Source organism: Lagopus leucura, unplaced genomic scaffold (genome assembly GCF_019238085.1).
Source record: "Lagopus leucura isolate 7727_CA_CO unplaced genomic scaffold, USGS_WTPT01 60211-0_obj-0_obj, whole genome shotgun sequence".
In the NCBI taxonomy this organism is placed as follows: Eukaryota; Metazoa; Chordata; class Aves; order Galliformes; family Phasianidae; genus Lagopus; species Lagopus leucura.
The window spans coordinates 2,066-23,482 of NW_024967679.1; the positions used below are offsets into that span (position 1 = coordinate 2,066).

A 21,417-nucleotide genomic window follows, 5' to 3' on the forward strand; every position below is an offset into this window, starting at 1 on the left:
GTCTGGCAGCCACACAGCACAGCCACGGCCACTATCACACACGAGGCCCCTGATCCAGGCCCCCACCTCCTCACTGCACCCCGAACCCCTCCGTCCCCGCACACCTTTCCACCCCCCCACCCCCTTCAGCACTGCTCGCTCCCTCCCTCACCAGGAGTAACAGCCCCCCTCGGCCTCCAGCGCGAAAGACACCCTGATCTCCCGGCTGAAGGGCAGCAACACTTTGGGCGCATTAAGCTTAAAGGCGCAAGAAGGCACCACGACGAACACAACGAGGGCGAGAAGAGGAAAGCGCTGAGCCCGCCGCATCCTGTCAGCGACACAAAATGGCGCCGCCCGCAGAGCTCTCTTCCCGCCCTCCTGCAGGCTTCGCTCTGCGCGTGCGCGTTAGGACGACGCGCACCCGGCATCCGCTGACTGCGCATGCGCATTAAGACCACGTGCACCGCATTCGCTGACTGCGCATGCGCGATGCCCCGCCCTCGCAGCGCGCCAATTTCCCTCAAGAGTCCGTGCGCGCGCCCCGCCCCCCCCCTCCCCAAGCGCTCCCCCACACCGAACAGAGTGAGGCGACACGGTGTGGAGAGATCGCTTTTTATTTCAAAAGACAGTAAGACAAGTTCTCAATTCAGTATCAAAACACTCGACATGGTTCTTTTGTTTGCTTTTTTTTTTTTTTCCTCCAGATTGGCCCCGTAACCACGATGAGCACACAGCAACGGCCCAGCCTGCCTGCGCTCGGCCTCACAGACACCACAGGGTGAGACGTGGGAGCTCTGCGGGCCCGGAGGGAAAGGCCTCTGCCTGGGGAGGCAGAACTGCTTGGAGAAAACCAGGACTGAAGCTGTCAGGCTGAGCCCAGGGATGAGGGGCAAAGCACTGAGTGAAGGCAGAGCCACCCCTGGGCATCGGGAGCCACGGCTGCGTGGAACCCGTGAGAAAGGAAAGGGAAACACCGGGGAAGGAAAAGGGAACAACCACCGACCCAACAGCTTGAGCTGTTTGGAGAACAAGGGGAAAAAATTAAAAAACAAAAACAAAAACAAAAAAAAAAAAAACACAAAAAAAAACCCTGCTTTTGCTCAAATTGCTTCTCCACAGAGTTACCTTAAAGCTGAGAAATGGAACTGCTCGTTTGGCAAGCAGCTCTCAGAGCAAAGCGTGCCCAGCCCAGCCCCACTCCCACCTCCTCTCCCCCAAACTGGGCTCCAAGGGGTTAATACCAAAATTAAAGCCCAGAGCTTTGTTTGTAGCTCACCAGCATCGCTTATTTGGAATGTTTACAATGGTTGCTACAAAAGAAAAAAAAAAAAGGAAAAAGAAGGTAGTTACAAATGTGTACATCTCAAACATGCTCTCCCCCGACATTATTGCATCGTTTATTTCCCTTAATTACGCTGTGTGAAGCTCTGCCCAACCCGGTGACCTCTAACCCCCAGGTGAAGAAGCAGAGCTGCATTGGGGCAAGTTGGCAACAGAAAGGAAACGGAGCCCAAGGGTTAGAGGGCAGCGGGGGCTGGGCTGACCCCGGGCGTCGTGTGGCAGAGGCAGCAGCGGGGCTCCATTACATCTCGTTCAGGTCTAGCAGGGTCTGGTCCAGCATTCGTTGCGTGCAGAGATGCTCCTCTTTGGTGGATTTCAGTTTATCTGGCAGGAAGCAAGAGGCAGAGTTACAAGTCGGCTTCAGGCAACGGAGAGACCTCGGCCACAGAAAGCTCACGCCTGCCCCTTCCCAGCGTTCTCAAACCGTGGGTGCCTGGCTGGTTGCAGTGAGCAGCTCTGGAGTTTACCTGTTTCTTTGCAGCCCTCGTTCTCACGCCGCTGCTGCTCCGCAGGACGCGCTCTGAGCTACTGCTGTGGGCAGCACTGTGCATGCAGGTGCCTCAGACTGCAGCTAGCTTCCCCCCGGGGCTTCAACGCTTCAGACAGCAGCCCCCGTGGCCCAGCAAGCCACCCAAGAGCAACTTAAGGATTAAACACACGTAAGAAACCAGCCCCTAGGATTACAACCGATTGTGCCCCCTTCCCCCCCAGCGCAGGATAGAGATGCCAAGCTGGCCACCGGGACCATTGCTACCTAGCAGCAGGGAGCAGACAACCAAGGAGAGCGCGAACAGCAGGCAGTGAGCGAGTAGGAGCGGGGTGCTGCAGCTCTGCCCGAGGCTCGGGGCAGCTCGCGCAGTCGGTTCTCACATTGTCCTTAAGCCAGGAGGAGAGCTCAGATCAGCAACTAGCACTCTAGGTGCGCTTTACTCCATAGGTGAGCCCACCCATACCACTGAAGAAATCCACGCCTCGGGACGCCGGGTAGCCACGCTGTGGGAAGACGGCCTTTAGGAACAGGCGGGTGCTCAGAGCTGCTCTCCACCTCCCAGAGGGGCAGGGAGGGGCTGCAGCCACCCCAGGGTCAGAGACAGCACGCGGCACACGCAGCAAGCAGCATCTCTCCTACAGCACTAACTACTGCAGCATTTCAGGGCTCCCTGCGGGCACTCGAGAGACAGCTGCACGTTGTGGGTTCAGAGACTTGCTCTCAAAACACCCGCAAGCTTCCCCAACCCGTCCTGGGACTCCACAGCCGCTCTGAGATGAGGCATCACTGCTTCCCCCAGACCTCTGAGGTCGACTTGGCTACACAGGAAAGCACTACAGGTGTGCGGCGTCTCACAGACAGCGAGGTCAGTCATTTATTGTTAGGAGCCATCATTCCATGCAGCAGGAAATCCTACAGTCAGTCAGCTAACAGTAATTACGTTCTAGCCCGTGACAGGCATCTTCCAGCAGGCACGAGCCTGACTTCACACCACCCCTCTCTGGGTGGGTGCAGCCGTTCTGGTTCCCTGGAGGAGCCAGGCAGCCCCCTGTGCAAGTGAACAGGGCTGCTGAAAGATCAGCCAAGGCTGAGAGGTTTTTCACCGAGAATACAGGTCACTTGTATAATAATAATAATAATAATTTTTTAAAAAGCTCTTAAAATGAGTTAGAGAAGAAATTCAACTGCCCCGTTCAACAGCAGCGGTTGCATAGAATTTGCAAGTCTGCCAGGCTTAAGAGTGCTCAGATCTCAGTGTGGTCCACAGCACTGGTGGTCGCAATTAGCTCGCTTAATGGCATTAGTGGCCCCTTCTCAGTCACACAGATCATGCAGCGTTAGCTTCAGCTCGTTAGAGAGCAGGCGGTTTTTCTCGAGCTGGCTGTACAGGCGCTCTGCAGCAGCAACAGGACGAGGGGAAGAAGAGGAAGAGAGAAAAAGAGAGAAAGGGCAGGTTAGTAGAGCAGCCAGAGGAGCACGTCCATAGCCTGCCTGTGAGGACCGAGCCCGGGCTATCGCACCGAGGAAGCTGGGAAGAACAAAGGTTTACCGCGCTCTAATTTGCTTCTGAGCTCGGGAAGATCGCAGTGGAAGCCACGCGCGGGCAGAAGTGGAAGTGCTGCCAAAGGTTTGGGAAGGCAAAGGAAGGGAGAACGCCAGAAGAGTCCGCAGGCTGGGCTGCACCGCAGACAGGGAAGGAGAAGGATGTGGGATGTGCTTTAAGCCCGTGGAGGGCTCTGAAGAAAGAGTCCCACAGCAGCTGAACCACAAACACCTCCCAGGGTCCGATTCCTGCACTTGGGGGATTCCAGGCAGTGAAAAAAATCCCTAGGCCACAGCTTCCAGCTGGATAGAAATCATCCTCGTAGCTGCGGTGGCACACAGCACACCATGATGAGCACAAAGCACAGCTGCTGCCTTCACACCTCACACCCTGCAGGTGCTACAGGGACCCCAGGAACCTCCAGCAACCTCAGGAGGGCCGCGCTGTTCCTCGTTACTTTCAATCTAGGAGCAATTGCTCCCAAGCAAGGCCTGCCCACGTCAAGTTCAGGTGTTCCCCTGAGCAGTCACAGCACATCCCTCCCTGCCCCCCGAGCCACCCTGACATCCGCACACAGGGGAGAAGCTTCCCCTCACCCAGCTGCACCCCGCTCTGCAGGACAGAGGGTGGCAGCGCTGACTGACCCCCCTTCCAAGCCACCAAGGGACAAAACAACAACTGGAGGAGCTGAAATTTCCACCCTGCTGCAACCCAAGCAGGAGCAGAGGGAAGCTGTGCTGCAGGGGGGCACCAGCACCAGCCTGCCCTGCATGCAGGCTCCCAACATCACCCTCCCAGCTGGGCCTGGGTCTCTGATGGGATGGGAAGAGATGGGATGAAACTGCAGTCAGTGGAAGGGTGAGCAACCAGAGGCTGGGGCAACGGCAGCTCCCAGGCAGTATTACTGCTTGTGGGCAGAGCCCTGACAAGGCGCCCATGTGAGGGAGAACCCGACTGCAGTCATCACCGTGACCTTCCTGACACCTCGGGAACGGCTTCCGAACACGGAGCGGCCGCTCACATCTGCAGGGCTGCAGCAACGCCTGACCTGCTCTGCTCCCCTCCCAGCCTGCAGGGCGGCCTCACAGCCATGCGGAGCCCCACGACCCTTCGTGGTCGGCTTATCTGCGCCTGCAGCAATCCTGCACCGGGAGCCCAGCCTGTGGCAACCAGCCTGCACAAGCCCTGCAATCCCGTCAGACCAGAAGCTTCCCAAAACCTCCCAGGGCAGGAATTGCATCACCCACCCACTGTGGAGTTCCACCAGGATGAGCGGGGAACGGGCTTGCCCGCAGCCCAGCCTTCAGGAACGTGGTTTGCAACGCCTGCTCCGCTCCATGGGAGCAGGTAACAAAACCCAGAGCCAGGACCTCCCCTCGAGGAGAGGCCATTTCACAAGGGCAGGGAGCACCGTGCCACCTCCAGCGGGGAGAACTGGCAGGCAGTGCTGGCTGGAAGCCTCCACCTCCCAGGAGGTAACGAGAGGCCGCCCCCCGCACAGCCAGACCCCCCACCTCAGCTGCACAGCTGGGTACCAACAAGGATTCTCACTTCTGGGAGTAGAGCTCCGCAAAGCATCCAGACAACATCTGCAGAGCTTCCCAAGCTCTTACTCTGGGATTCCTCACAGAAGTGCCTCCTCCTCCCCTGCCCCACACAGGGGACAGCCCTAACACGGCTCAGCGTGCGACCGTGCCGACTGGGAGCGCCACGTGTGTGCAGAGCAGGCTGTGCACAAACCTGAGGTTCGGGGAACCAGGGGAGATGTCCCATTTCACCAAAGCTCGATTCCTGAAGGGCTCTTCGGGCCCTGTGGCAGAGGAACCAATCCAGGAAGGAAGAAGCATTGGAGAAGCCACCGCGAGGCAGCACAGAGTTACAAGAGGCAAATCAGTTTTCACGGTCCCAGAGCAACCAGAAAGACTCCAGACTCACACCGGCAGCGACGTGTTACGTGCCTGCAGCCGTGCTCAGTGTCCTGCTGTACGCCACATCCACCCCCCAAGGCTCCTCCGCCACCCCCAGCCCCACGCAGGAGCCCGAGCTGTGCTTTGTGAGCCCCCCGGCACTGCTGCAGCTCTGCCCTCTGAAGCAGGAGCCGTTCGCACCCACCCCACGCACAGCACCCAGACTGCTGCTGCCCTGCTGGAAGTCAGCCAGAGGCACGCGGTGTTCAGCAGCTCACACCTCACCAGGTGTGCAAGCCAGCACGTGACAACCAAGGCCAGGAGCGCTACAGGTGAGGGGCGCCTTCAGCCATGCTGACAGACACAGCTGGAGGACGTCCTGCTCCGACACAAGGCCCCTCCTGCACCCTATACAGAGCGTGCAGAGCTGCAGTTTGCATCTGTGAGCTGCTAACGCACCCACAGCGAGACATCCAGCGCATTAACCAAGGCTGTGTTCCACCACGGCCCGGGGGGCGACACCAGCGTGAGGGCAACATCGCAACTGTTACTCTAAAGCAGCAGCAAGTGGTCACTAGAAACCCGTTTCTCAACAGCACCAGCTCTTCTATTCACACAAGAGTTGTTTTTCCTTTAAAAAGGTGACATCATGCTCGAGGAAGAGGCAAGAGAAATACAAAAGGCGCTTTATGGCTCTCCGTAAGATATGCAGATGAGAACAACGCGCTCCCAGCTACACGCAGACATGGCAGAGGGCAGCCCCTCAGAGCACGGCAGTGTCTGGCACACGGCTCAAACACAGGGAGCTTTGTTTAGGAGCGAGTGCAGCGTAACTGGGAGCTGCTGCCGCCGTCAAGCTTCAGCATCCCGGCAGCTCATTCCCAGGGATGCCCTGTGCACAGTGAGTGGGAAAAAAGGTGCTGGAATTCAGAGCGAGATGACGAGAGCGTGAGTGCAGGGCGCAGGTGCAGAACAAGCCACCAAGCAGAAAGGCAAATCCAAAGTGGAGTTTGGAATCGCAAGATTCATCTGTGTGAAACAGAAGGAGACACCGGGTTGAAGAGAAATGCAAGTGTTTGTGCACGGCAAACTCGGCTGGGGGCTCTCGGTGCTGCGTTAGGGCTCCTCACAGTGCAGATCCCTGGCCTCCCCTGTTAGTGGTAAGGACTGCGCAGAGCGGCTGTTAGCACAACTCACCGCCGATCCCAACGCAAAGCCAAGGAGCAAAGTTGCAGAAACACGAGTTCAGCTACTTCCACAGATCAGATCGTGGTCCAGTCCGTCTCCAGGCTGCCTGGCAATCCCCACGGAGCCCAGCCAGCTGCTCCTCTCCCCAGAGGAACCTGAGGTCGCAGCCTGGCGGCTCCAGCGGGCAACTGAGGCACCGCAGGGAGCCTCTGCAGCGGGGGACTGGAAACGGCACTCCTCAGAGTTGGACTCAGAACCCTTTCAGGCCAGCACAGCTCTCGGTGTTACGCATGCAGCTCCCAGGGCCCTACAGTTAGAAGGCAGCGTGCTGCAGGGCAGCCTCCACAATCCCGGAGGCACAGATCTGTAGAAGTAACCTAAACAACACGGTGCCATTGATTCTCCAGCTACGAAAATCACAGCAAACCAAGCAAGCTCTGGCGGTCTAGCCTGCTGAAGCGAGAGGCAAACACCAGCCAGCTCATATTTACATGGAAGTCATGTCATTCAGGGCGTGGTCCAGTTCCTCACTAATTGCTTTGTACTTCAGTTTCTGGGCATAGAGCTCATCTAGAAGAGGTTTAGGAGGAGAACAAAAGGGAAACAATGAGGGAAGGCACAGGAGTTCTTCCAACACCCTGGGGCAGGAAAAGCAGCGTGGGATTGGTGACCAGAAGACAAATGAAGTCAGATGGGAGCCACCACGACTGCGCCGCGTGGCTGCTGGTGCCTGAGCAAGGAGTGGGAGGTTTGACACGGCCTGAGGACAGCCTGAGCAGCTCAGACCCCACGGCTCATGAGAATGAGCCGCTCGGCCAGGTCAGCATGAGCCACAAGGGGAGAGCAGCTCCACCTAAGGAGATGATTGCTAAACCAGAGGAGGGCACGGATCAGCGAAGGGCTCTGTTCTCACCTTGGGTTTCAATACAAAAACCTGTTTGGGAGAAGTCAGTTAAGTAACAGCGGTGAGCAAGAGAGGGAATTCCCATCCCGTGGGATGAGCCCAACAGAAGGGCCACACCTGGGCTCTCATCAGATAATGGAGCAGGCTGGGCACTGCCACCTTCCACGGGGGTGGCAGCCTTGAATCTCACACCGCTGTGCTCCCAAATGGCGCAGAGCTGGCAGGCTCCTGCCCAGGCTGCAATGTTGTGGCATTCACAGCTTCCCAGGGCCCGGAGAATTTTATCGGTTCTCATAAACTAGGTCACCTCAGCAGCAATGCCAGAAGGAGCCAACGCTCAATCAACATCTTTCGAGGGCAGCATGCAGGGACTTGGGAGGATTTCAGCTCCCCTGGACCACAGGGTGGCTCAGATTGCTGCTTGGCTGCAGTTCTGGAACAGCTCTGCTGACAACGCTGCTATTTCTGGAGTAACCCAGGAGTTTTATTCGGGCTGTAGGATGTGGCTTTCCATCTCCAAGACCTGGCACTAAAAGGCTGCTAAGGCCCATGCTGTGGCAGGAGGCCCGCAAGAGCTCTGGCTCGCCAGCGTGGCTGCTCCACCACAGCTATCTATGGAAGAATCCACAGCCTCGGATCTGAGGAGGCAGCTGGAGCTTTCTCCTTGCACGGCTGGGAGAGAGGAGAGGCTGCAGCAGCAGGAACGCTCCTGAAGTACTGTGAAACCAGGAGGAAAGGAGCCCAGCATCAGCCAGACCAGAGGACTTCTGGCAATTAGGGGCACTTTTATCTTGAATTGACGCTGGGGAGCCTCAGGCCTGAGGGTTGGTTCCTTACTGCCTGCAGTAACGCTGTCTGCAGACAGGCCACAAGCAGCAAATTCCACACAAAAGAATGTTATCGTAACCAATCCCTGCGAGTTCAGGTGGTTTTTTTTCCCCCCCTGTGCCACTCCTTAAATGGGGTTAAGCTGGAGCACGGGAATCCAGTTACATTCCTGAGGACAGGACAGCCAAGATCACCGCTCTCTCGCTATCTGTGCCATCAGGCAGGGCGTTGGGAAGCTCGAGGGCCGCCTCAGCGCAGCCAGGGAGCCGCAGCCAGGGCAGATCGTGGCCCGGAGGCACCAGCTGCACACAGGCAATGGGTTCAGCCTCGCTCCGAGCGACTCAGAGCAGCACCGCCGCTCCCCAGCTGCCTGGGAGGCAGTTGTTCTCAGCTCCCCACTCATCACCACGCTCCCTGGCTTCCCCTCCCCAAGATGTACCTTCCAAATCATCGATGGTCTTCTCCAGCTTGGCTACGGAGCGCTCAGCAAACTCAGCACGGGTCTCCGCCTGCAGACGGGAGCGAGGCAGTCAGCGCGACGGCTTCTGCTACACAGGGCAGACCCGCCTGAGCCACCCCACCGCTCACCTCTTTGAGTTTATCGGTCAGGATCTTGATCTCTTCCTCGTATTTATCCTCTTTTTGGGAGTACTGCGGGGAAGGAAAGCAATCGGTGACCTGCAGCCCTCGGCGGCCTCGTGCATCTCCTGTCCTAAAGCCTACAGCTACAAAGGGACACTTCAGCTCCCCACTGCAGTACGCATGCCCACAAACTTCCAAACTCTGAGCCCTCGCTCCAGGAGGGCTGGGTCAGACAGCAAGTCCCACACCATGCACGTAACACACCAACTCAGGCACAGGAAAAACTCTCATCCCAGCAGCATTAACGTCCCAGCCGCCCCGAGGCAGGGGCACAGGCAGACCTCCCGCACTCACAGCTTCTACAGTCAGATCAGTCCTGTGCTGAAATCCACCACCTCTCCTGGGAAAGCAAGCACGGCTCTCCTCGCTTAAGGCTGCAGCTGCATTATCTCCATCCCAGTGGATGCTCTGCTGTCACGCACCCTTCCAGCAAAGCAAATGTTTCTGGCCCTTGGAAAAGTAGCCCTACCTTCTCAGCCTGAGCCTCAAGAGACTTGAGATTGTTGGTGACATTCTTCAGCTCCTCCTCCAGCTCGGAACATTTACTGCGGGGTTTCGTAAAGAAAGAGGGGAGGAAAAAAACAAAACAAAGGAAAAGAAGTGGGAGGAAAAGACAGGAGAGAGGAGAAGTGAATCCATGTGCAGGGGAGAGCAGGGAGTTCTTCAGGAGACTGTCTGCGATCAGACGGGATGGGACCTTGCTTTGAAGCACTTCTGCAGAAAGCAAGTTCCCTTCTAGCCTCCAAGGTCATGTTTTGGATACGCTGCCAGCGCGGGCACCAGGCAGCCAGCGGCACAGCCGGGACCTGGCGTCCTCACGTAGAAGCTGCACGTTTGTTCTGCTGAAAGGAGGGAAGCTGCTCCGACAGACAGATGGGCAGCTGCCACCACTCAGACAGGACAGAGGACAGAACATTCCAGGAGAGAGAAGGACGCAATGAAGCTGAGGGAAGGAGCGCAGCGAGAAGTCCACGAGAGTTCTGGTTTAATGGCTCGAGGAGGGAACGGTTAGTACCTTTTCTTCGGCAACAGACAGACACTTCAAGTTCTGGTCCATCACTCTGATCTGCTCCTGCAGCTCCCGGACACGACTGTTAGTGACGTTCACATGATGGCACAAGCCAGGTGGGGGCAAGGGTCAAAAGGAGCACCAAGAACACAACACCGCAGAGCCAAAAAGGGGCAGGGGAGAAACACAAAGAAGTCATGGTCACGACATGCGTGTCTGGGCAGGAAGCACGGCGCCGCTGCTGCACACGTGCTGGCTTTGTTAGACGAGGCCCGCAGTACAGAACGGCCCTGGGCAGCTCCTGGAGGCGCACGAAAGGAGCCTGAGCGGCACATCTGCCACCTCTGCTCCAAGCAGGAGCTCAGCTCGCTACTCAGCAGTGCAAACATCCCCGTGATGGCTGGAAACGCTGAAGGAGGCCAGAGACCAGCCTCAGCCCCAGCTCCGCTCTCTGCTCCCGGGGAGGAGCCCTCGGCCATTTTAGGCTCAGCGCCACGTGCCCCACAGCGGTGTGCGCGCATCCAGTGACCAAACGCAGCGCTGGTGGCTACGAGCCTTGAAAGCCCGACCTCAACAGCTACAGAGGCACTCGTGCAAAGGTCTGAACATCTCTGTGCAACGCGAGGCACGGCGTGTTGGTTTTGATGCACGCAAACTCCACGTTCTCAGTGGATCTCATCCTGTTCCGAGCAGGAGATCAGCCCCAGCTCTTCCATTTGGAGATCTGAGCCCACCCTGTACTTCAGGCCTTGTGTAACAGGGTTAGAAATGCCATCGGTGTTAGTTCCCATGCACAGCTACACGTGCCAGTCACATGCAAGCAGGTTACTCACGACTCTGCGAGCTCAGCTCTCTCCTCAGTACGCTCCAGGTCTCCTTCTATGATTACCAGCTTCCGAGCAACCTGGGAGGGAGAAATCGGAGTTCACAGCAAGGAAGACAAACGCCGCTCTGGTCGCTGCATAAAGGGAATGCCTGCAGGGGCCACTGGCATTGCCAGAGTCGCTGGCTGGGGGAAGTGAGCCAGGTCCCCCACACTGAGAGCACAGGAAGAGCAGCCACCTCTCCTGGCCAGCATCAGCAGCACAACAGCACCCAGGGCTCTCACCTCTTCATACTTCCTGTCTGCCTCCTCTGCAATGTGCTTGGCTTCCTTCAGCTGGATCTCCTGCAGCTCCATCTTCTCCTCATCTTTCAGAGCTCTGTTTTCAATGACTTTCATGCCTCTGCCCGAAAAAGAAAGAAAGCACATCAGAGAGCAATGACTAAAACAAACCCCCACCAACCGGCAGCAGAATGCACACCAGAGAGCAAACAGCATTCCCAGCCGCAGCGCTGCCCTGCTGAGCCACCACACCTCCGAGGGCAGAGGACGGCACGGGAAAGCAGCGCTGCTGTGCTGCTGCTCAAAGTTAACTGCTGCTTTCAGCACGGCTCCAGCAGCTCACTGCGCTCCTGGAGCACAGGAAGCACTGCTGGGAACAACAGGGCAATTCTGTGCAGGCAAGCCAGGCACTTCCAGGCTGAAGCACAGGGAAAGCCGAATCTTGATGGCAGACAGCAGCCAGGTCAGGCTGCACGCTACAGAGCGGAGTGCATCAGCCAACTGGAAACGCTGCTGGGACCGCTCCCCTCCAAACCACGTTCCCAGCTCAGGAGCTCCCGGCCAGAAGGGAGCTTGCAGCAGGAGGGGCTCCCCCACCTCCCCCCTGCTCCCTCAGGAGGGAACCCAGCAGCCACGGCTCCCCGAAGGCCAACAGCTCCGCTCCAGCAGCAGCAGCAGCAGCAGCAGGTCCTCCCACACCCGGCCTCACCGTGGCACCGGCTCCCCACCTTCGGAAGCTGAAGATGCCGACAGCATGGGGCCCCATCCAGGGACACCCCAGCATGGCTGACAGCACAGCAGCCTCCCCTGCTCACCTTTCGCTTTCATCTGCGGCCTTCTCAGCCTCCTCCAGCTTCTGCAGAGCGGTGGCGAGGCGCTCCTGGGCCCGGTCCAGCTCCTCCTCCACCAGCTGGATGCGGCGGTTCAGGGATGCCACCTCTGCCTCAGCCTGGGGGGAGCAAGGAGGGCAGCTGAGCCTGCAGCCAGCAGCACAGGGCAGCTGGGGGACAGCAGCAGCACGGAGGAAGCCCAAACCAAGCGGAGGAGCTGCATCCACTTTCTTACACCGAGCCCTGCATTCCGAGATAAGCCTTGCAACATTTCACACGGGCTCACGCACGCAGCAGCCGCTGCCACACAGGTTTCTCGCCTGTCAGCTCGAGCTGACGTGACAGTTTAAGCCATAAACACTAAGTGGATGACTTACACTAATGTCTCTTCTGCACAGCTGCTGTAATCCTGCCAGGCCATCAATCAGCCCTATTTATCCGCTGCTCCAGCGCGCCGTGACAGCCGGCATTTAGCACCAAGTCAGTTTACGCCTGCGATCTGGACGCCGGCGCTGCTCAAATCCGAGCCCCTCTCAACAGCAACTCGAGGAAGATGATCGGCTCTGTGCTCAGAGCTCTGCCTGCCCCACTGAGGGGCCACAGCGCAGCTCTGGGGCTCCGGCCAGCAGCACTCACTGACCCCACAGAGCAGAATCCTCACCAGGCCCAAGCCGGGCTGGGAGCCACTGCCCAGCAACACGTGCCAGCACGATGTTGGGAGCCCACGGGCTCAGCTCATCGCCCAGGGTGCGACCACAGCAGCGACCGAGGTTTAATGAAGCAGCAGAGCTCAGAACCACCACCCCCAGAGCTCCAGCAACACCCCCAGCAGCCACATCTGCTCCACAAAGCCCTGAGCGGAGCCTGCAGGCAGCCTCAGAGGGACACCAACGCCCCAGGGACACCCCAAAAACGGGCAGCACCCCCTTCAACGGGATTTCCACACCGCTACCAAAATGGAGGCGGTCACAGCCATTTCCCAGCAGCGATCCACCGCAGAGCCCAGCACACAAACACACACCAGGCACGCACGAAATACCCCAGCCTCCAGCAACGAGGCCACGCCGAGCCCACCGGCCATGCCCAAGGAAGGAGGCCAGAGCACGGCCTGCCACAACCCACACCCTGCCTCTGCCCCCCGGCAGGATGCAGGAGCACTTTTGCTTTCGGCTGCAGGCACACCCTGCTCTTCACCATGGAAACCCGCAGCACTTCGATGCACAGCACATCCACCCAGAGCTGCTTCGGAGGAGGAAGCGCTCTGCTCAAAGAGGAACCAAATGACACAGAGCAGGAGAGGAGCAGCTTTCACACCGGTGAACCTCCTCCTCCTCCCAGCAAACGGAGGCACATCACTCCTCCATCCCCAGCCCCCCTTCCCCTCCGGGCTGCCTTCCTGCAGGCAGCGCTTCTTCATCCCGCCGGGCAGGACGGAGCCCGGCCAGCGCAGCAGTGACACCTCCGGGCAGCCCCACGGCACCTCCCATCACCCCCCATTTCCTTCAGGAAGCGAAGCCTGAGTCAGAAAGCCCGGAGAAGGGAGCCAAGCCAAGGGCAGAGCCGGCCAGCATCGCTTCCCAGGGCGCGGGGAGCAGAGCCGGGGCTGCGGGCTGAGCACGGCTCCGCTCTCACACAGCGGCGCTCCGGTGCGAGCAACGCACGTCGCCATGACAACGCCGCAAGTACGGGAGAATTCCTTATGTGGCTGCAAAGAAAAGCAGCGCGGGGCTGGGAGTGGCCCGGCCGCACCGCACAGCTCCGCCGTCAGCCCCGAACGTCGCTCCGCCGCCATTCCTTCCGGGCACCGGAGCGGCTCCGCAGAACTCCACGGCCCCCCGCGCCCCACGGCGGCACCCCAAAACCGGGACGGAGCTGCGGACCGGCCGCTCCCTGCCGACCCCCGCCCGCCGCCCGGCCCTCCCCGGTCGCAGCGCGGCGTTCCCTCTCGGCGCCCCGCACCCCGCCGTGTCCGCACAGCGCGGCCGGCTCCGCCCTCCCTGCCGACCCTTACGGGACCCTAAACCCCGCTTGAGGCGGCGCAGCCCGGAGCGGAACCCGGAACGGCACCGCGGAGCCCGGACGGAGCCCCCAGCGGTACCGCCCTGATTTTAGGGGCAAAAAAAGCGAAGCTCGGTGACAGCGGCCGACCGCAGCCCGGCCCCACGGAGCCCCGCCGGGACCCCGCAAACCCCGCCGCCCCCCCCCCCGACCCCCACCTGCTCTCGGTTCCGGCGCTCGGCCTCCACCTCCCGCTGCAGGCGGTCCGCCCGCTCCTCGGCATCGTCCGCCTGCTGCTGCAGCACCTGAATCTTACGCTTCACCGCCTCGATGGTGGTGGCCCCCGCCATGATCCCCCTCCGCTCCGCGCCGCGCCCGCCCCGCCCTGAAATACCGGAACCCGCCGCCCCGGCCCCGCCGCACGGGATGTGACGTCACTTCCGCCCGCGCTCCCCCCCTCCTCTCGGCCGCGGCCGGAAGCGCCGCGCCCCTCTCGCGTCGCCTTGGCGACGGCGCGAACCGCGCGGCCTACGGCGGGCCGGGGCCCGAACCGAGGGAACGGGAGGGGAGCGGGCGGCGGGGCGGCCGGGGAGGTTCGAAGCGACCTGCGGGAACGGCGACAGCCCGAACCGGACCGGGCCGTGCCGCGCGGGGCTGTGGTGGCCGCCCTGCCCAGGCCGTGCGGGGCATCGGGGGCTGCCGTGGGGCAGCGCGGCCCGGCCCGTAGGTGAGCGTGGCCGCCGGGCCGCGACCCGTACCGCAGCGCCTGCCCACCCCGTAGAGTTGCCAGCGCTGCTCTGCCCCACGCACCGGGCCCTCTGCAGGCCTTATACGGGCACAGCGGCGGCCGTGCATTCCCGGGGGCTGAGCTCAGCCCACCCCCCCCGCTGTGCCCCCATTCCCAGTTCAGCTCTGCTCCAAACTCTCTGCTGGCAGTGCTGAGCCTCCCCTCACCTCACCTCCCCTCACCTCACCTCCGATCCTCTCACCTCCCCTCACCCCACCCCACACCACCCAATAGGGACTGGCAGCCCCCAGACCCCCACCCAGCCCCCCTGCACACCCCCCTATGAGCCCCAGCCCAATGATCCCCGTGTTGTCACTCATGCAGGGCGTGCGGACCTCCATCAAAACGTGACCGAGCACTGCGAATGGAGCCCGGCAATGCGGGGAGCACAGCACAGCAGTGCCCTCTGTCACCTCCCAATGAGGGACAGCACAACCATGGGGCCGACGAACCCCCAGGACCCCAAATTGTGGTGCTCAGAGGGAGAACAGCCCAGCAAAGGGTCACGCAGGTGCTTCAGCGTCCCCACCCTGCGCTGCCCTGCGGGGGCGATGGCAGCCGAAGCAGCGGGGATGGCAGCAGGGTGACGGCCCTGCAGGTGCCAAACAGAGCCGTGGTGCCACGTGGCTGCCGGGCAGTGAAACCCAGCACGGCTGGTGCCATTGTTTGCTTGGACCCGGCGGCCAACAATAGCAGCGCTGTGCACTTTGTCCTCCGTCCTTCTTTGGCGTCGTTCCTCCTCCAATGGCCGAGCGCTGAGCCCAGCTCCAGGGCTGCCCACCCCCCTCCCTGCACTCAGCCCCGTTTTGGGGACCGTCCCCCAGCCCCATGCCGGGGCTCCCGTCCCCCATACGCACATCGGCCGCCTTCTTCTCCGCCAACTCCAGCTTCTCCTGGGCGTCCTTCAGGGCCTCTGAGTATTTGTCCAGCTCGTCCTCCGTCCCCTTCAGCTTCTTCTGCATGGCGGCCAGCTCATCCTCCAGCTGCAAGCACCACAGCCGTCACCGCGCACCCCATGTGGCCGGGGGGGATTCACTCTTTGCCCCCACGCGCTCCTTCCCACCCCACACCACTCTCAGTCCTTCCCAACCACCCAGCTGGAAGGGGGGGCTGCCCCACAGCACGGCCCCAACCCCCCCGTCGGATGCGGACCCCCCCGCCTCAGCCCTGCTGCCGGTTCCCCTTCAGCCATCTCCCATCGCGCCCCACCTGCTTGCTCCTCTCCTCCGCCTGTTTCTGCTCTGCCTCCGCCTGCTCTGCCCTGTCCAGGGCGTTCTCCTTGTCCAGCTTCAGCATCTGCATCTTCTTCTTGATGGCCTCCATGGCTGCGGGGTTCGGGACTCAGCGCAGCGGGGCGGAGGGCGGCACTCAATGGCCCTGCTGCCCGCTGCCGCCCGGTTTATGGGCGCGCTCCGCTCCGTGGGCGCAGGGCTTTGCCTTTCTTGGCCCTCCCCACCCCCCCCCCCATGCTCCCAAAAAGTCTCTGCTCGGGACCCATTGTCTGGCGTGGGGGGGTCCAGGCGGCTGCGGCCTTATTTGGGCTCCTGCAGGACAGCTGGGGCAGTTATAAAAAGCAGCAGCAGGTCGGCAGGTGGGGGTCCCGCATTGTCCTGGCTGCCCGCCCCCCCCCTGCAAGGGGACACCCATACTGGCGGCACAGGGACGCCGCGTCCCAACCCAGCAGCTCCATGCGTACCAAAGCAGGGGGGCGATGGGGTCCTGGCCCCCCCTCCTGGCCCCCCTGGCTCGGCGGCCGCGGCTCACCTCACCTCCCCTCGTTCCCCAACACCCCCAGTGACCCCCCCGGCACCCCGCTGCCCCCAGCCTCGTCCTTCCCCACGCCTGGGGGGCGGTGAGGCAAAGGGCGCTGAGCCCAAGGCTGTTTGAAGAGCAGGGGTTTGGCGGCAGCCCCCGGCCCGCATGGTTCAGCTCTGCAGGGGTGATAGGGGGGCAGCCGAGCCCTCGGGACCCCCCTGACCCCCCCCCAGCACCCTGCCATGGGGCAGGGGATGCTGCTGGCACCCAGGAGCTCTTTGTCCCAGCACGGGGGGGGGGAGGATTGCAGGAGTTCCTTGGCACGGATTTGGGGCAAGAGGCACAGGGCGCCATCGCTGCGCATCGGGGAACAGGTGGTGGGCGCTGAGCCCACGCGGGCGGCACGCGGCGCTGGGCGGCCCTGACGCTGTAAGAATATGTTTGATATTTAGTTGGTTTCCAATAAAACAACCTAATATCAAACATATCAGACAGAGGCAGGGCGGGACGGGCCCGGGGCTCAGCTCCCTGCAAGAGAAAGAGAAGGGGGAGAGAAGGGGCCGAGCGTGCCGGGGCTCCTTCCTCCCTGCAGCTCTGTACCCATGCGCCCCGGCTCGGCCTGCGCTGTGGGGCTGCTGCTCCGTGGGCTCCCGGTCCGTCTGCTGCAATGTGGGGCCGCTCCGTTTCCTCTGGGATCCTTTGGGATCTGGAGGACAAGAAGGAAGCGAACGGCAGCGGGGCTGGAACCGCAGCAGGGCTGGAACCGCAGCAGGGCAGGGCGGTCACGGTCCCACGGCACACGGCGCTACGGCGCAGGGCGGCTCCTGCACGGCTGCAGCCGAGGGACCCCAACTGCGGCTCCTTACCTGCCCGGCTCGGGGGTCTCGGCGGCGGCTCCGGCACCGTTGGCTGCTGTTTATAACCGCGCTCAGCCGCACTCGGTGGGGGGATGCGGCCGGCGAGAGCCCCGGCCCCACACGTGGCCTCGTTCCCATTAATTACCCATCGATGTCCCCCTGCCCCCTCCGCTCAATACGGGTCGATGGCCCCGCGCCGCTGCCGCTGCCCCCGGTCACACGCTGCTGTCATTAGCGGGGATGTCGATACGAGTTCGGCCACAGCCCGGCGCTCTCCCCGTGTCGGGGGCCGCGTGTGACCCTGCCCAAGGACGAGCTGCGTCCTGCGTCCCCCCCGCCGTCCCATCTCTCCCCTGTCTCTGGGTTTCAGGGGATCAAAGAGGGGTCTGCCCGCATCCCCTGCGCTGCCCCATACGTGGCTGCGGCTGCACAGAGGAAGGACCCCCATCTGGGACGGACATCGGGGCCGTCCTCAGCCGTTGCTGGAGGCGCACGACGTGTCGGTGCCGCGATGGGCTTCAGAAATCGGGTTGGGGGGACGCAAAGCCACCGCGGGGGGGATGTGGGGACAAGGACACGGCCCGGGCTGGAGAGCAGGGGGCGGCAGCGGGACGGCAGGGAGGGCGGCTCTGGGGACGGCAGGGACACACGTGGCAGCAGAGCCGGGATGTGGGGCTGTGACGTGATGCGAGGTGACAGCAGCTCTAATGAAGGGCTGCTGGCGGGGGGTGGCGGCCGCACCGCCCCCGGCCCTGTCAATAAGCTGAGCCGGGCAGCGCTGATGGGCCCCGGGGCCGGGAGACACCAAGGTCGGGCGCGGGCAGGGGCCGAGGGAGCGACCCGACGGCGGGCATCGCACGCAGCCCAGCGCAGCGCTGCGGGAACCGGGACGCGAAGCGCGAGAGGCGGCCGTGCTGCCACCTCCCGGCACCGGGATGAGGCGCACGCGGGGATCCGCGCCGCGGTTCGGGCCGGGCTGCCCTCTTTCCTGCCCCCTTTCCTGCCCCTCCGCCCCACAACCACGCGGTGCCCGGTGGGCGCAGCCCCGTCTGTTTCAACCGCTTTATTCCCAGCCGAGCGCCGTTTGATGCCCGGAGACGCCGCTGCCCGCCCGTCACAGCCGCTCCGCGTGGAACGCCTTCCCGCACCGCCGCAGCTCCCGCTGCTGCTGCCGCCGCTCGTCCTGCAGGAGCCGATCCAGAGCCGCCCGCCGCAGCTGTGGGGCCGGCAATGAAGCCCGGGGCAACCAAAGGAGGGGGAGGGGGCCCGGAGCCCCCGGGGGGCACCCACCGCCGTCAGCTCCTTGCCGGCGAGGCGCAGCTCCTCCTCCAGGCTCCAGCGCAGCGCCCCGAAGGACGTGGCCCAAATCTCCTGCCGCTGCTCCCCGGCTGCCAACCCCCAGCTGCAGGGACGCGGGGCCACAAGACAAACGTGGGGACCCCCACTGAGACCCCTTCACCCCCCCCCTCCCCCCGACCCCCTTCGTGCCTCTACCTCTGCACCAACTCCGCACAGGCCTCTATCTCCGTCGCCACCACCTGCAACCAAAGCCACGAGTTCGGGACGCCCAGCCTCACGGGGCAGCAGTTGCAGCCCCCTGCCCACCCCCACCTGCTCCCCATGCGGGGACGGGACCCGGCTGCTCCCTGCCATCACGGCCAGCGCCAGCAGCAGCGCAGACCCCACTGCTGTCCCGTCACCGCGGCGACGGCCCCATGGCAACCGCGGCACGGAGCCGGCAGCACGCAGCGGGCCGGGGGTAACTGGTTTTATTAAAGAGCAATTAAAAAGAGCGCAGAGGCCCGCGGCAGGAGCCCCTTCCCACCCCACGGGGCGCACGGTGCGGTGCCGCTGAGCTGCCGCTGAGAGCGGGGGAACGTCGTCCCCGGGCAGGGAGCCGCTCCCGCAGGGCCGCGTCCGCCCCAGGCGTCCCTGAACGCCGAACAACCCGCAGCCCAACGCGGCTCCTCGGAGCAGCACGAGGCCGACAAAGTATTTACACGCGGTCCCGGCGCCCACCGTCGGGGGGAAAGGAGGGCGTTCGACACCTCGGAAAGATCAGACGAGCGGCTCCGGCGCCCGAGATGCACACAGACAGGACGGACAGACAGCATCAGCCCCTGCTGGCCACCGAGGGAAACAGAGGCAGGGCGGAGAGCCGGCCGGGCTCCACGTCTTTTATAAATAAGTTACAGCTAACCAAAGTTTATTCACAGGGTTGGGGCCGCCGGCCTCGAGCACCTGCAGCGTCCCAGGCAGCCCAAAGGGGCACGGCTCCGCCAGAGGGGGGCTCTGCCAGCCCCACATCCCATGAGGGGGACGCCGAGGGCACGACTGCTTCGTCCCGGCACAAAACCCCCCGGGTTTGCTGTGCCCAGCAGGGGGCTCGTGGAAGGTCCCTGCTCACAGCGTGCTCTCCAGCGTGTTGTAGTTGTCCTTGAAGCTCTTCAGCTCCAGGAAGTGTTTGGCACGTTTGCTTTTCTGGCTGGAAGGCAGGTAGGTGACCTGGATGGTGGCAGGGTTGGAGACTTCGGGGGACAGAGTGAGGTCCTTGGCTGCCGACTGGTGCTGCCTCTGGCTGCTGCCTGCCCGTGCCTTGGTCCTGCAGGGAGAGCTGCGATCAGCACAGGGGGGGGATGCGGCCTCTCCCCCCAGGAGCTGCTTGGCTGTGGGTTCTGCCCCACACAAGGCAGATCTGCCCCCCAGATAGCAGCTCTCACATCTTGAAAACCAAAGATGCGTTCCTCTGTGCCGGGCGCAGGGGCGGCGCTGAGCCCATGGCACAAAGATGCAAGAAGGAACGCGGCTGCGAGCCGGTGACAAACCCCAAAACACATAAAGGGCAGGGAAAGCTGAAGGACAGCCCGACTCGGGCTCCTCGCACCCTGGGCTGCTTTTACGCCTCTGTTCACAGCACCAGGCCGGGTTGCTGCGGCCCAAACGCTCCACGCTGCACCCCAGCAGCAAGACTTACACGTTCGCCAGCTCGTTCAAAGCATCCTGGTACTTCAGGTATTCCGGCTTCCCAAAGACCTTCACGCAAACAGGAAAGAGGTTGAAAAGAGGCCCTGGGAGCAACGCGACAGCCCTGCCCAGGGCCGCAGACCAGGGGCAGCCCCACTCACCCCGGTGCCATAGCGGGCGTTCTCGTACCCGTCCAGCAAAGCGTCGATCAAGGCCTTGCGGATGCCTTTGAAGGAGCCGCTGGAGTTCCTCAGTTCCAGCAGATAGGCGCAGAAGTTCTTCCCTATTAAAGATTTCGGGTATCTGCCCTCTGCGTGAAAAGGGATTTCTGCAAAACGAAAACGGAGCAAAGCGGAAGGTTGGCGGCTCCTTAAACCTCCACTCCGCCGCCTCCAATTAGCGATTAATTGCTGCCAATGCCAGAGCAGAGCCAGGGCGGCTTAACGACCGCTGCTCTCCAAGCACAGCCCAACCTCTGCCCAACGCAGCCCTGTTTCCTCCCTGCTCCCCCCCCCCCCTTCTCTGTCCCTCACCTGACGTCCGAATCGCATCCAGCGCCTTCATCCTGTACAAGTAATTATAGCAGCCTGGAGAAGAGAAAAACCAAACCGAGGGCTGAGCGGGGCACAGAAAAACCCCCCAAACTGGTGACTGGGCCCAGCAACAAGACAGCAGAACGCCGTGCTTATCGGGATTCACCTTGCGTCTCCAGCTGCAGGAGTCTGCTGTCGTCCTCAGCCAACAGCTGGGGCTCATACTTGATATCCTGCACCCTCGACAGCCTGATGTCGATCTCCTCCTTTAAATCCTGCAGAGCAGAAAAACGAGAGGGGAATTCAGAGCGGGATCACAGGGACGAGCGCAGCCCAGGCCTGGCGTGAAGCAGAGCGAAGCCGTTCCTTCTGCAGCCCTTTGTCCCCACGCCAGGGCGGCAGCTCCCAGCTGTGCCCCATTGGAGGCAGAGCCCTGCAGGAACCGACCTTGGGGGCGTGCTGCCCAACCGGCACGTGGGGGCCGCGCCGGGACTTCATGGCAAAGCGCATGATCTGCCGCTTCACAAAGATGAACAGCAGCACAAAGACCTGGGGGAGCAAAGCAGGGACGGTGCTCAGCACACAGAGCTGCGTCCAACGGGACCCCCCCAAAACTCAGCCCAAAGGGCGTCCCCCAAATCCCACCCCATGGGACCCCCCAAAACCTCCATCCAAACCCCCACCCCACTGCCATCTTCCAAACCCCCAGCCCATGGCTGTACCCCAAACCCTCACCCCACAGGAACCCCCCCAA

At 62.1% G+C, this 21,417-nt stretch overlaps 2 protein-coding genes across 16 annotated transcripts; both read right to left on the reverse strand.

Moving 5' to 3' along the window:
- Window positions 1-580: 580 nt before the first annotated feature.
- LOC122193248 (tropomyosin alpha-3 chain) lies at window positions 581-15,884 on the reverse strand. Of its 15 annotated transcripts, XM_042893988.1 has the most exons (12): window positions 15,764-15,884; window positions 15,412-15,537; window positions 11,755-11,888; window positions 10,943-11,060; window positions 10,668-10,738; window positions 9,295-9,370; window positions 8,772-8,834; window positions 8,623-8,692; window positions 6,943-7,021; window positions 5,097-5,166; window positions 2,194-2,316; window positions 1,559-1,647 (listed from the first exon to the last, which is right to left on the reverse strand). In XM_042893988.1, the coding sequence occupies exons 1-11, from the start codon at window positions 15,875-15,877 to the stop codon at window positions 2,239-2,241; spliced, it is 999 nt and encodes a 332-aa protein (XP_042749922.1). In that variant the 5' UTR covers window positions 15,878-15,884; the 3' UTR covers window positions 1,559-1,647; window positions 2,194-2,238. The 15 variants fall into 15 exon arrangements, 14 of the variants coding, with proteins under 14 accessions (XP_042749927.1, XP_042749930.1, XP_042749919.1 ...); XM_042893983.1 differs by lacking the exons at window positions 15,412-15,537; window positions 15,764-15,884 and adding an exon at window positions 13,986-14,140; XR_006182853.1 differs by lacking the exons at window positions 5,097-5,166; window positions 15,412-15,537; window positions 15,764-15,884 and adding an exon at window positions 13,986-14,140.
- A 3,445-nt stretch (window positions 15,885-19,329) lies between these two features.
- On the reverse strand, window positions 19,330-21,234 carry LOC122193250 (protein C1orf43 homolog). Its single transcript, XM_042893998.1, has 6 exons — window positions 21,111-21,234; window positions 20,830-20,938; window positions 20,664-20,717; window positions 20,292-20,458; window positions 20,141-20,199; window positions 19,330-19,768 (listed from the first exon to the last, which is right to left on the reverse strand). Exons 1-6 carry the CDS (start codon window positions 21,171-21,173, stop codon window positions 19,570-19,572), a joined length of 651 nt encoding a protein of 216 aa, XP_042749932.1. The 5' UTR covers window positions 21,174-21,234; the 3' UTR covers window positions 19,330-19,569.
- Between the last annotated feature and the right edge of the window lie 183 nt (window positions 21,235-21,417).

What these genes read in the sequence shown, in the direction of transcription:
- LOC122193250 (XM_042893998.1), bottom strand. Translation starts at nt 21,173, where the DNA reads ATGCGCTTTGCCATGAAGTCCCGGCGCGGCCCCCACGTGCCGGTTGGG. An exon ending in CCTGCAGCTGGAGACGCAAG is followed by an intron (nt 20,718 to 20,829) that starts GTGAATCCCGAT and finishes TCTCTTCTCCAG; the next exon opens with GCTGCTATAATTACTTGTAC. An exon ending in TTGAACGAGCTGGCGAACGT is followed by an intron (nt 19,769 to 20,140) that starts GTAAGTCTTGCT and finishes CTCTCCCTGCAG; the next exon opens with GACCAAGGCACGGGCAGGCA.
- LOC122193248 (XM_042893988.1), bottom strand. Translation starts at nt 15,877, where the DNA reads ATGGAGGCCATCAAGAAGAAGATGCAGATGCTGAAGCTGGACAAGGAG. An exon ending in AGAGCTGAGCTCGCAGAGTC is followed by an intron (nt 9,371 to 10,667) that starts GTGAGTAACCTG and finishes GAAACCCCGCAG; the next exon opens with TAAATGTTCCGAGCTGGAGG. An exon ending in GACCATCGATGATTTGGAAG is followed by an intron (nt 7,022 to 8,622) that starts GTACATCTTGGG and finishes AACCTCTTCTAG; the next exon opens with ATGAGCTCTATGCCCAGAAA.